This window comes from Schistosoma haematobium, chromosome 1 (genome assembly GCF_000699445.3).
Source record: "Schistosoma haematobium chromosome 1, whole genome shotgun sequence".
Classification (NCBI taxonomy): domain Eukaryota; kingdom Metazoa; phylum Platyhelminthes; class Trematoda; order Strigeidida; family Schistosomatidae; genus Schistosoma; species Schistosoma haematobium.
The window spans coordinates 75954255-75969352 of NC_067196.1; the positions used below are offsets into that span (position 1 = coordinate 75954255).

The 15098-nt window shown below is 31.6% G+C and overlaps 1 protein-coding gene across 1 annotated transcript in view; it reads left to right on the top strand.

Annotated features, from left to right (window-relative positions):
* The window catches only part of MS3_00010223 (uncharacterized protein), a 41517-nt gene that overhangs the window by 7867 nt on the left and 18552 nt on the right, over window positions 1-15098 (top strand). Inside the window, exons 5-11 of the mRNA XM_012938124.2 lie at window positions 1454-1523; window positions 6287-6548; window positions 8424-8598; window positions 10164-10238; window positions 11424-11590; window positions 12980-13152; window positions 13756-13913. Coding sequence (XP_012793578.2) covers window positions 1454-1523; window positions 6287-6548; window positions 8424-8598; window positions 10164-10238; window positions 11424-11590; window positions 12980-13152; window positions 13756-13913 — 1080 coding nt within the window. The remainder of the gene's footprint in view (window positions 1-1453; window positions 1524-6286; window positions 6549-8423; window positions 8599-10163; window positions 10239-11423; window positions 11591-12979; window positions 13153-13755; window positions 13914-15098) is intronic.

Sequence of the window (15098 nt, forward strand, 5' to 3'; positions counted from 1 at the left end):
TTTTGTTCTGAAAATTTGAATTTTATGTTTTTGCGCCAAGAGACGTTTAGTTGACCCACAGCTTACATTTCCCACTCGGAAATCTTTGACTGTCATTAGTTGACAGATTTTTTTAGTACGCTATTTTGTGGCTCTCCCAAGGGCGTTTCTATCATTGTATAAATAAGCTTGATTTGTGAGCTTAGTGTCCTCGTATTTTCTCGGTGCTTGTAGAATAAATTCTCTACGCCTCATCAAGACTTCTTAATCTAGTTAGCAGAACCAGGAACAACGAATTAGAATAGCTAATCGTGTCACTGTATATTTGACTTTCGTTCTGTTTACCGAGTAAGGTGAACTCGTAATAGCATTCAAGTATATCATACCTACAAATAAAATAAGGGAATAAAACAAGCGATATTTCAAGTAGATAACAAAAATGAACTTGAAGTCGAAATATTTTTTTTATCAAGAACCATTTCTAGATTAAAACAAAATTGACCAATGATATTCATACATTTCAATAAATATCAATAAACATACATTTTAAATATTCCATGGACATCATTGGAAAAGTGCTTGATAAATTTACTGTCTATTAAGATGTCTAAAATATTCCGTCAAAGAAGAATGTTTTTCGTTAGGATAATATATAGTATGGTTATAACATTTCGGATTGTAATATGGACCTAAATCCTAGATATTCCTTAATATTGTATTCTGATTATCATGAAAATTAGGTTTAAAGTTTTCATTCTATTTCTTTCAACCATCTAGCTTATTAGTTTGCAAATTACATTACATTTAAGAGATATCATAATGAATCATACCAAATTTTTAAATATCTCGCAATACATTTTCTCAATATCACATATAAGTGAATAGATCTGATGTATTCGTCTGGAATTCGTACGGGTATTTGAACACATATGGCATTTTTAAGCTTATCAGTGGAAGTAATATAAGTAACTTATAATAATTCTACTACATAAGACGGTTCACATCGGTAAACCAAGAGTAGTTTTTTTCTCAGTGTCAGTGAATCTAATCTGAATTAAATTTCAAAATCGATGACCGGAAAGTAACTAGTTTTCTGCTAAAGGTTTCAACATAAACAATCTACGAAATAATCCGACTGTTTTTCTCAAACGTTTACTGGTTTGAATAAAGCGGTGCATTGTGTGTTCAAGTATGTTCAAGTAGGTAGATTTTAGGATTTACTACTAAGTATTTTGTATGCACTTTAATAGGTTCATGTTTATATTTGAGACTGTTCATTTCAATTAAGTTCAAACTAGAGTTTAAACTTTTTGATGAATCAGTTTGACATTTTATATTATACCGATATGATATCTTCGCATAAAATTATGAACTTAAGACACTAAATTGTCTACTATACCTTTTTTAAAATTATCAATATTTTGTGATACAAGAGAATTTTGCTGAATCCCTTTCTGTTTTCACCTTTTTAAAGGAAATTAATCCAAATGCTAAATTTTTTGCCGGTGGTGCAAGTCGTTTTGATATTGAACAAGGGGCACTTGGTAAGATAACTATCTTTCACAATTTGAGATTTGATTATAGTTACCTACAAAACATACAATTCATATAACTAGACATAGATATTCAGAATTTTGAATTAATAGTTAAATCGTAAAATTAACAGTAATAAGTGTTTCTTCTCGAAATTATAGGAAGACATTTTATTCTTAGTTATAATAGAAATGTATTACAAATGTATTTAAAGCTATTGCCCATCATGGGTTGACATTATTTAGGGAATTGATAGAGACCACAAACCACTAGATTACTGTTTCACCTTCTTGTAGAATTGATCATCACTGAACACTGAAGACCTCTTCCTTGATCAAGCTTAAAACGTTCAAGAATCGTCTTAACCACAAAGCTGATACATGGTTTTAGAATCAATGAGTTCACGATTTAATGCAATAATAATCTTTTTGAATTTACCAATGGAGTTCAATATTGTTGTAAATGAGATATATATCAATAAGGGAATTCGTCACTCAGAATGAAAAAAATAACTGAATTTAAAAACATTTACTACTAGATAATGAGTCATTCTTAGAGAAGCTCGGAATTTTTGGGTTGATTCTTGTTAGCAAATTACTGACTAAAATGAGATTTTTCCCTAGTACCACCATTTTTAAACAGGTTCCTACTTGATATATATAAACAATGACGATTGAAGCTAAATACAAAGCATCAGTTATCTGACTTATTATTTCCAGTATTTTATTATCTAGTGGATTTAAGATAAGAGAAAATATTATTATAAAATGTAATCATAACACTGTCAACCGATTACAGAAGTCACTAGTTAGTAACGTCTTTTCCATATAGGTGGAATTACTATGATAAATGTTAACTTAAATATCTTTCTTCTATAGTGTACTTGAATATAATAAGTTTTACTTTGCCCCTAATCATTTTAATCCTAATAATAAACTAATTGTTCAGACCCCACACTCTAATCACCAAGGAATTATCAGATAATTCATAGGAATTTATCACTGTGATAAGGTAATATACAAAACGTTTCCCATTTATAAATTTAAAAAAAGGAACAGATATTGTAACAGATTAACATGAATTCAAAGTACGTAATCATTAAAATGAAACAAGTGTACATACTTTATATTGTAGAGGTTAATTCCTCCATATCTGACTCTAGTAAATAGTATCCCATTAATTGAGTATTTACGCAGGCTAAATCACCTAGTAGTATTATGAATTTACTCATGATTATTCAAAAGCCCGGGCACCAGTTGTAGAGGTAGTTTATTGTTAATGATTAGTAAAAAATCTGCAAGCACTTAGAAAGCAAGCACAAAGGGAAAACAGTGAGAGTGCGTGTGTGAGTGAGAGAGTATTAAAAATCCATATTTTTTATATTAGTGAGTGGTAATCGTTTGTGGATAAATTATTATTGATTGTCTGTGTTTGCAACCAATCGGAGAATAGATAAATATCAATGTGCAGAAATGCGCTCAATCAGTCTGATACATAATTTTATACAGAGCGGGTTAGTTGTCTAAATTAAAGCAAGTAGACAGGTAATAAAATAGTTGAATGGGTTTACTACAATATCAGAAGCGTCTAGAGTTATAATGTAAACATTGAATAACATTTTGTAAGATTACTTACATAAGACTATTTTTATTTTTCGACAAAATTTAATCAAAATCCTAATATATTAATTCTTACCTCTGTGTTTCACTCAACTACTCTATACTGTCATAAGAAGGGGGTTTTGTGAAAATTTTAGTAATTTAATAGTTGAATTCACGAGTCAATTGAAACTAGACCACTTCTGAAGAGTTCCATACTAGGACGAAACGGTCATCCAGTGCATTCATGATGATCTAACTTTAATTGACTCATGAATTCAACTATTAATCTATATTACACAGTCTATTTTCTATTTCTAGAAGAAAAACATCTTTCATTTTTATGATCTAAAATATTGAAAAATTTCTATTCTTCCATATTATGATCACTTAATATTATTCTATCACCACATTTCAACTTAGTTTATTCTAAACCTTTCTGATGTAAAGTATGTATATCCATTCGTTTTAATGATCAATACTGTGGTTATAGGTTGTAAGCAGATGGGGATAATCCACTAAATAATTAAAAAAGAAAAAGAACTCATGTTGTTCTGCTACGACATTTGTTCTTTCTGTATTAGTTGACAGATATACAGGAGTAGATTAAATGTATGCATAAATCAAGAGATTGATCCAACTTATTAAACCTCAAAAAAAGTTTCACTATGGTTAAATATTCTTCATCAAAACTATTAGGTTATGAATTTAGTCCAAACTACAGAAGTTCATCCGTTTGTCATATTACTAATTACTCTTCAAGTAAACAATAGAAAAAAAACAAAACAATAAAACATTAATATCAGATGGGTTTTGTGGAGATTGTATTAATTTCAATGGTTAAGATCAGGATTCAGTTGAAGCTAGACCACCATGGAAAACCTGGAAGCACTGGACGGCCGTTTCGTCCTATTGTGGGACTCCTCAACAGTGCGCATCCACGACCTCGCCCTCTGCGAGATTCGAACCCAGGACCTATTGGTTTCGCGCGCGAGTGTTAATGTCTAACTTCAACTAATCCACGAAATTGAGCGCCACATCTCGACACTATCTCACTTGTAGTACAGGAAACTACATGAAATAATGATATTGGCTAGTTAATTTATCGATATAAGGTAACAGATGAAGTGTTTATCATAGCATATATCTTGATGACCTTAATTATTACGCATAAATTTAACAATACTTTAAACATAAAATGATGGAAAACTTCTACCGTAGACTGTTTTAATAGAAGTGTTTGCATTAATAAAATAAGTAGTAATCGGCATATAATTACCAAGAACAATAACATTAGAAATAGTAAACAGATTTTTCTCATACTCGGTTACCTAAATATACATATGTAAGTATCATTATTCCATGAAATAGTAATATTTTATGTTGTTGAAAATAAGTTTTTTTTCAACATTATAACTCAAAGTCTCATCTATTAATCTGTACTTGGTCATTGAGTTTATTATATTCTGTATTATCTGAAAATTTACATATAGAACTTTGCAAATTCAACTAAACAAAAAAAATTGCGAGTTAAGTAACAGACATGTTCGAGGAATGGAATATAAACTTTAAAATACAGTATGGGAAATGTAATGCAAGTTTGTGCTAAGTGTTTCAATTTAGAAATAAAAAGTATTTTTAAAAATACTTGCTATAGGAAAGAAGTTAGACTATTAATATGGATAGGTGGTATCGTTCATCAAGTAATCAAAGAATCTTACTTGGATAAGTCAAAAAACATTCCTTTTAATTGGGTTTTATTCTCTGAGCTGGATGGTTTGGTCGTGGTGTCCCAATGGTATCACCAATATCAGGACTGATCGCAGAAGCAGTGATGCAAAGACTAGAAGCCGCGATATTACCAGTGACCAAGCCAAAAATTTGGATTCACTATGTAGACGACACATTCGTCATCGTCAAAAAGAATGAACTGCAAAACACTTAAAAGATGATCAACAACGTCTTCGATGACATCAAGTTCACAATGGAACAGGAGTCAAACAACAAACTATCATTCTTGGATATACTAATCACTAGAACTGACACAGGAAAACTGGAAACTCAGGTGTATAGGAAACCGACCCATACAGATCAAATTCTCATCTACAATAGCAACAACCAAGAGCTCACAAAATCAACTGCGTACACACATTGTTCAAGAGGGCGAGGACACACTGCAGCACACTGGCAGCACGAAAAACTGAAGAGAAATACCTGAGGGACATATTTCAAAAGAACGGCTACCCAATCAACTTCATCAAAAAGCACCAACGGCACACAGCATCAGAACCCAAGTCAAGCATAAAAATCAACAAAAGGATCACCCTACCGTACATACAAGGAATATGAGAAACCGCAACGAGACTGCTGAAAACCTTCGGGATAGGTGTGGCGCACAAACCGACAAAATCACTACAATCAATCCTATGCAAACCAAAGGATGAAATAACAAAGGAAGACAAATCAAACATCATCTACAAAATAAATTGTGCCAACTGCGAAAAACACTACATCGGACAAAGCGGACGCCCCTTCACCTTCGCCTACATGAACATCAGTTAGCAGTCAAACGCCATGATACACGTGGACAACGGCGGACACTCATTCGATTGGAAAAATGTGGAAATCTTGGATAGAGGAAATTCCAAAAACATCAGAGAATGTTTTGAAGCCTTGCACTCAGGTCAATCAGCAATCAACGAGCACATTGAAATCGATCCAATTTATCAACCAATGTACAAATATAGGAACAAAAATCAAACTAATGGAAGGCACAACCAAAACAAAGAAGTAAATAATGACAAATTTAAGGTCAATAAGAACCAATCAACATCGAGGTATACAGAACAAGCTGTGAAACGCATATGGAGAAATTCGAACACTTCACTTCTATCTGAAGTTTGTGCTGATGATGTCGTTCAGAAGAACGATGAAAGCTCCACGACCAAACCATCCAGCTCAGAGAACAAAACCCCATCAAAATCATCCACCCGAGCTACAAATCGTCTCCACCATCTCTTATCTTTTTTAATCTAAATGTGACTGTATGGTTTTTAGCACGTCTGCTGCGAACTGTTTAATACAATTTTTTAAAAAATTACTGACTCAAAGAATGTTAAAACCAAATTGGCTAATAAACTGACTGTGAACTTCTCTTTACTTTGTAAATCGTCTAGGTGATTGCTGGTTACTTGCAGTAGTGGCTTCCATATCAGGATACCCACAGCTATTTGATCAAGTGGTGCCTAAAGATCAAGAATTAAAAGGACCAGATTATGTTGGTGTTATACGTTTTCGATTTTGGAATTTTGGTCATTGGGTAGAAGTACTTATAGATGATCGTCTTCCAGTTCGTCAAGGACGTAATACACTCACTTTTATGCATTCTAGTGATCCTACGGAATTTTGGTCAGCCCTGTTAGAAAAAGCTTATGCAAAGTAAATCTGAAAGTTTTTTTAAACAAAAATTTACATCTTTATTAAAACATGAATTCAGTTAATTATACTCTGAATAAATGTCTCACTGTTGTCTATTCCAGCCAACGAATAGTGGTTTATGTTGAACCATCTAGTCTTTAAAACCAAAGGAATTAAATCATTTATTTTCTCATCTACTTACCGAATTATTTAAACTAAATATATCAGAGCGTACTTTATTTCGTCATTGCAACGTCTGAAAGTATCAAAAGGAGGCCCTGAAACTCCTCAGAAAAACTTTTCTTAATTCTCTTACTATTATTATCAATATATTTGTCTAAAATTACATTTTATTTCAGCGTGGAATCCCCGGTGTACAATATTACATCTGATGTCTCTTATTCAGTTTATACTACACAAAAAAATCAACAGTTGCATACACATATACGTGGAATAAGTGAAATTAAGTGAAATTAAGAATCTATACAACTGTTAATTAACAACATGTTCAAACACAAGCTTTTGACCAGGTCAGCTCTCAAAACCTGCTCGTCGTATATGTACGGTATGGTAGAACTTTTATATTCTTGCTTGCTTTCATGGATTCTAATGTATCGGCATGCCGTTCCACCGGTAGATATGTAGAGAGAAAAATGCAAGTATAGTGGATGGTTACTATCTGATACAATAACACTTGGCAACAGTTTGCAAGATATCAAATTTCTGTCCACAATCGCATTCAAGATGTCATCAAAGATTCAACACACATATTACTAACTGCCTTCAGTACTCCTTATGGTCGAAGCCTAAGTTATTTGCCACTAAATCGATCAGGTTAAATTAACACTATACTTCGAGCATCATTTGACTCTTGCGGTAAACGCCCGTGCTATTTTATCTTTCTTAGTAAATTCAATGATAACAAGAACGGACACAGTGTTTACTGAAATTGGAAAAAGTTGTTCACGTAAAGTGTTGTTTCTATTTGGTAGGATTATTTTGTTAAAAGACTATGATTTCCTCCCCCTTTGAATTAAGTTGAATGTCCGCCTTTTCTAGTAATCGTAAATTATTGTACTGAATCATGAAATTTACCAAAAATATCAGTCATAGGAGACAAAAAATTCCATCTCAAATGGTTTAATGCACACATGAAACACTTATAATTCAAGTTTATGACCTACTTATTATCATGATCCTCAATTGCGAAATACTCTAGATGATTTTAGCTGGTAAATGATGGAGTATTTGTTCAGTTAAGCCTTAATACAGCTGATAACCCAGAGAATTTCTAACGGTTAGTTCAACGTCATATCCACTATAACACATAGTAATATGACTGCCCAAACTCAATATAAACACTTCTAATAGCGTGACTGTTATCGTTCTATAACACAATACTTATCTTTGGTATCACACTTAATAATGACAAACGCCCTATCATCAAAACAGTATTATGACATCAACCAAACAGTAAATATCTTCAAATAACTCACGTATACTAACAACAATATGTTAGCTAAACGACTTAACCATTAAGTCATCACTACACATATACCTATCAACAAAATCAATGGCCATACTGAATTTGAATAATTGTAAAGTAAATTTTCTACATTTGCCTACCTGGACATTTGATACATATTAGATGAATTTTAACAAATAAATAATAATATTTCTCTTTTTTGTCAAAGTTTAAATGTTTGATTTCAGACAACCTCAGTGTTCCACTTTCTTATGAAGTATACTCAACAAAGTAACTTATGTTTGCTTTCTTAAGATGTCCGATCATTACTTAGATTATTAAAATATACGTAAAAGGATCATTATTATAAAGAAATACGGAATATCAAAATATTTTTTAAAAATCTTTTATTCGATTTCTTGAACGGATAGATTGAACGGTTGTTATGCTCATCTGTCTGGAGGAACACAAAGTGAAGCTATGGAAGATTTAACTGGTGGAATTTGTTTATCTATTGAACTGAACCAAAAAGAACGTCCACAAGATCTTGTAGAACAGCTTAAAATTTATGCTCAACGTTGTTGCCTTATGGGTTGTAGTATTGATGTAAGTTAGTGTTTGATATGAAATGTTGTTATAAATTCTAAAAAAAAATAATTTTATAAATAATTCATATTAACAAATTTTCCATCAAGTTTACCGTTGCACATAACGAACAAAGACAATAAGCTGGTAATCAGAACTAGATTTCATTAAATATAGTTCATCATTCATTAGTGAATATTTAACTGTTTCCCCAAACTTTCAACACAACTACTGCCTAATGTAAATAAAAACACTGAATATCACTGTTATATAAAATTATATTTATGTAAAGGACTGTCTTAAATTTTATGATATGAATTTCCCCAACAGTAAAGTATTTAGGAAGAAGTGAAATATTCGGACACTGTACCATATGCAAAACGTAAATCCGTGTACATGAACTCAGTTGTTTATCGTAATATCAATAGATATATCTTGATATGAATAACTTGGTTCTTATTAAACAAATATCGGTCAAAATACAGTGATACATGGTAAATTTAGCTTAGATAGAGAAGTGCTTTAAATCACTTCAATATGACGAAAATATTTTTATTACCTTCTGAGTACATTGTAAGCCTCGAACGTAAGCATTCATTATCGATACTATTTTGTTTTAACTGGCAAATGCTCATATTCACGTAGATTTTTCAACATCTAGACTTACATAATCGTGTGACTATAGTCAATGCCGAAACATTTTAAACGTATTAAATATTTTTAGTTTAAAATAGATTTCAGAATTGAAATAACAAATAAGTCTTTCAAATTCATGTTAAACTGAGATTATTATGTAATATACAATCCATCAGGATCACAAAGATACTAAATGGGTTCTGCATTTTCTTTTGAAGTACAATATTTTTTAATGTACACTCATCATCTGTTCAATAAAATAGTTCTTTGTAACCCAATATAGTACGTTAGCATAACAACATGATGATTAAACTCATTTTTCTAGAAACATGAATGATTTATGTCATAAATATCGATTTTATTAATGAAAGAATTGTGATCTTGATTTGAATACAATATTGATTGAGCATTAATGTTACCCATTTTTCAGTTGTGAAAATATTACGATTAACTTTCCTGTTTTAGATTTGTTTAAACGGAGTAATTACGAATACCGATTGTGTATATTTACACACGATTAAAAAATCGCAACTTATTCCAATGCTAAATATTGCATAACTCAAATAGAAGTACTTCACATTTTGGCACACTTTCCTTTTCATTCATCTTTTGATAAGAGGAGAGGCGAATGTATTTGAATTCAGTCACTTTATATATGGTCAGTTGAGAACTGGCAGAAAACTCTGATAATCGAATAGGTGGTAGATACTAAATTTTGGAAACATTTATGAAATATGTTTAAAATAATTACAATTTATGGAGATGTTAAAAATAGATTTGTTGTAATATTGCATAATTGAAATTAGAAAGTCTTTACTGCAACGAAATTTATACTATTCAATAAGGTTATTATTATTATTATTATTATTATTATTATTATTATTATTATTATTATTATTATTATTATTATTAAATCAGTCACGAATGATCCCAATCTTTTGTCTTTCTAGTCGTCAGTTATGGAACAAAAAATGGATAATGGACTTATAGCTGGTCACGCATACAGTTTAACAGGTGTATATCCTGTAAGTTAAATTTGATATTAAATTATTAAAACTTAATAGTTTAATAATAGAAACAATTTACTTTACGATGTAACTTGTAACGTTTGTTTTATATTCAGTTCATTCTTACTTTTAGAAATGTGTATGTAGTATTATAGACATGAAGTCTAATGGTAAGAATGTGAAATTTCTAGTAAAAACAATTCATCTAACGAGTTTGTAAGTGTCATTCATTACCAAGGTTTGACTTGATAATTGCATATAAACTGAGCATTGGGTGGATCGCTACTGATTAAAACAATCTATTTGTAATATCCCAATGAGTAGGAAATTTAAGTTCATAAACTTTTCGACGTTTTGCTATTCTGTGTAAGCCACTTCTTTAGAGAATGAAAAAAAGAAGTGACTTACATGGAGTCACGAGATGGTTTTTACGACTTAAGTAGTATCCAAGTCATTAATCAGCAAAATGGATAGCATGAATTTATTTTATTTGTCACTAAGACTACCAATAAAACATAATAAAAATAACATCAACGGTCAGATCACAATGAGAATTGATAGGACTGTATTTTTAAATAAAGATAACAATGACACTTCAATGTAAATTAATGCATATCATAGTTCATATTTGACGATTACCATCCATTAGTTTGTTACAAACCATCTTTTAGCCTGTAATATCTTACTCGATAGTTTTATCATACATCTTAATTTCATAAATTTTGATATTTACTGGCCTACGCATATATTCATTCTGCTAGATTTGTTGTTAGTCATTTAATTGATTCGATGATTCATTCATTTCACTACGTATATGTATATATGTACATTTTAATCCTGTTCATTTACTCTCCGACTAGCTTATTCGACTCACTCGCTTTCCAGCTTGCTTTTCGGCACTATTTTTTCATGCTTGCTTAACGTACCTGTAAATTTGGTTATATGTGCGTGGTACAGTAACAAACTTAATTAACACTTCGTATTCGCGTTCCGATTAATATACCGCTGTGGCATTATCTAGCGACGGTTATAAGGACGAACTGTATACGAAGTTTAAGGATTATATTGAATACCAACCACCACAAGCCATTATTTTCTCGAAAAAAATTCTATATTCATTCGTTTTATCATATTATCTAATCCATTCCTACTTAAGATATAGTTCAATATTTCCAACTATATGTTCATGTACATTTTCTATAGGTCAACTACCGAGGTCGCACTCAATGGTTAATGCGTTTACGTAATCCATGGGGTGATAGTCATGAATGGAAAGGTGCATGGTGTGATGGTTCACCTCAGTGGCGTGAAATAAGTGAACAAGAAAAGAAAAATATTAACTTGAGCTTTACTGCAGATGGAGAATTTTGGTAAAGCAATATACTTACGTAAAATGGAAACGTTATTCTACAGAGTATCTATAAACAAAAAATACTTTATGATTCTATAAAACGAGTTTTCGTCACCAATATTCAGTTTCATGAAATCTTCACTGAATACTTAATTTTAAGATAATTTGGTGATAATTTATTGATCCACTTCTAGACAATTGTCATAAAGTTCTATGAGAAACCACAAATATGAATATAGTTGACACTGTTTGTGATACCTCTTTATATTATTGAAATTAAGCATTATAGACTATTGGGCATCAGACTAGCCAGGAGACTTTTGAAGTCCTAAATTCAATAAGATGTAAGATTGAATTCAGTAACCACCAAAAAACAACTATTACCTACTTTCAAACTTTTCTGTACTTTAACTAGTATTAATTCAAGTTAAGATTAAGTACGATTACACACAATATTATCATTTAATATAAGCCTATCTCAAATCAGAGGTCAAAATCTCTCTCACTTTTATTACCAATATCAAATTTAGTCCCAAGAAGATTTTGGTTAACAGCACATAATCACAACTAAGATTACAACCTTCTTCAATGTAAATTTAACCAGTCTGATAACGGTTGGTAGGTTTCTTGATTTGAAATGAAATAATTTTCACAGTTTGGTATTTTAAGTCAAATCAGACGGACTGAACCAATGGTGACCATTTCACCAGAAAATCATTAACATTGTTTAGTATTTCCACACTTCTTGTCAGTTAGTCATTAGTTTTGACTGGTATGGAAAACACCTTTCCAGTCTTATCTCACCCTATTTCGACCACTTTTCCAGTGAAGGTTTTTAAATAGGGGTTTTGTGGAGACTTGCTTTGGTGACTTACATTGTAGTAGGTACCAGAATTCCTTGTGAGAAGCAGTTGTCGGTGTGGTCCAACATCATCGAGAGTGAGACATGCATCACCAACCGAATTAAATGATGTTCACGTGCTATTACAAACTGACTGAGATTCCAAATGTAATTCCAACGCCATATCCTTTGGATTTGATCCTGTGGGGATCCGTGAATGCATGATTGGTGAGTCAAAAAATAATGGGGAATTAATCTCCAGTGACCCAAAGTTCATAATTATCTTTTGGCTCATAGAACTTCGTCACGAAAAATCAACAATTGTGGTTATTAACAATTGTCCGCTTAATCACATGGCAATTAAACATTTTCTAATCATTAGATGATGACGACAGCAGCATTTCCGCAAAACGAAATAAATTCTTTCATATAAACGATATTAAGTACTACAATAGTATTCATTGATATAAAAATTATATTTGACAAGTAATCGATAGTGAATTGATATTCAAGTAATATTATCTGCTTCAACTCCTTTCTTTTTTATTTGTTTTTGTTTATAATCAGGATGTCATATGAAGATTTTGTTACTTGTTTTACACGAGTGGAAGTATGTCATTTAGGTCTTGAAAGTTTAGAGTATAATGAAAATTTCCGTGGGAAAAGACGATTAGACGAAGCTATATTCTCTGGTCAGTGGCAACGTAACGTTAATGCTGGTGGTTGTATTAATAATCGCTGTAAGTTTCACTTGTATCCGAACTATACATTTGCCACTCGTTAATATAGTTATGATAACCAAACCATTTTATTCCTATGAGAAAAGCTAAACAACTTATCTAAACACAATCTTTGCTTCAACAAATAAAATCTGTGGAGAGAAACAGATTCGTTTATTAAAGAATATTTCGACAAATCTGACTTTAAATCGCTATTGTTCGAGATAACTTTGTAGCTCTTAATTTTCCAAACACTACTGATCCAAATTTTGTCAGTGTATAAAAAATCAGGAGTCAGTTACCAAGAGAGTAATCAAATCATGCACTTAGTATCGTTAAACCAGATAAGAAATTTCCAACCATTAGAATTCCAGACAAAGAAAACAAAAATATATATTCATTAAGAGTTATTTAAGAGTTAATAGTAGTTACCATTCACTTGATTAGTTCATATATTAATAACAGTTAATATTAATAATTTCTATACCATTTATAAACAAATAACATTGAAATATAGATAAAAGTAATATTGGATTATTCTTCAATATTTTAATAAAACTTTTGACAAATTTAAACACAAATAATATAACTATGTTGAATTGGTTTTTTCAACTAATTTAAAAGCTACCTTTTGGACGAATCCACAATTTCGCATTACTGTTGAAGATCCAGATCCTGATGACGATGATAATAAATGTTCAGTGCTTATTGGTTTAATGCAAAAAGATATCAGGAAGAAAGTTGGAGCAGATTTTCAACCTATGGGTTTTATGGTTTATAATGTAAGTTATCTGGTGCATTCACATTAAATATACTGTTAACCTTAAGAATGGTTTATGTTATAGGTCAATATTTATAAGTCAGGTTAATGTTATATCATAGCGAAGAATAAATTATGGGGAACTTCTGAGAACGACAAATGGACTAATATTATACATATGTTCTTATTGTATATTTATTAAGTGACTAGATTATGCATATTTATATTCCTCTCATTGATAAGCTTTATTTTGACTTATAGACTATTATTATATGACCTACTATTCCTCAGTTATACCCAATTTAGTGCTTGCAGTCACTCATAATCGCAGTCACTTTTTGGTTTGATCTTGTAAAATTGTTATTTTTCATTTTATGTTATGATGTGATCTGATATGTTTGCATATAAACCAAGTATGTTTGATATAAATGATTCGTATAGTGGAGGTTGACATTGGTGTTCTAAACTAAACAGGCGGGGCTAGGCAGAAAATCGACCATTAAGGCTCTAGGATGCTCATACCGGTCAATATGTCAGTGTTGTGGCACAGTGTTAAGATTGTATAAAACGTGTTCTGATTGGCTACCTTGTCACGTGATAATTGACAAGCCATAATTCACCACAGTTAATTTCTTTCTAGTTGAATTCATGAGTCTATCCAAGTTAAACCACCATTGAAAGCCTGGAAGCACTACAATCTCAGCAAATCTCAGTTCCGATCATAATCATCATGTGCTCACTAGTGACTAGCTTCAAGATGATTTCCTGGAGTTGTAACGAGAAGCCGTGACTAGTAGAGCCCAATCCGTATCAGCTGTAAGACAGTTATACACCGCAGACATTGGGTCGCTCAAGATCATGGATCGATTGAAGTTAGACAATAATACCGTTGGATGCTGGCTTAGTGGTCTAGAGGTTAAGTGTTCGCGCGTGAGTCGAGTCCTGTGTACGGGATCGTGGAGGTGCACCGCAGAGGGGTCTCGTGGTAGAATGAAACGGCCATTCAGTGCTTCCAGATTTTGAGTGGTTGTCTAGATTACATCAAGTCGTGAATTCAAGTATCAAAATTACTTCAATCTCCATAAATCCCCATTTTGATCAAAATTCCTCTCCATATGTATAGTCAGATAAAAATTATTTATGGACATGTATTGAATAGAGCAAGTACTTAACATACATAGGAGAACATAGGAAATAAGGGTTAATT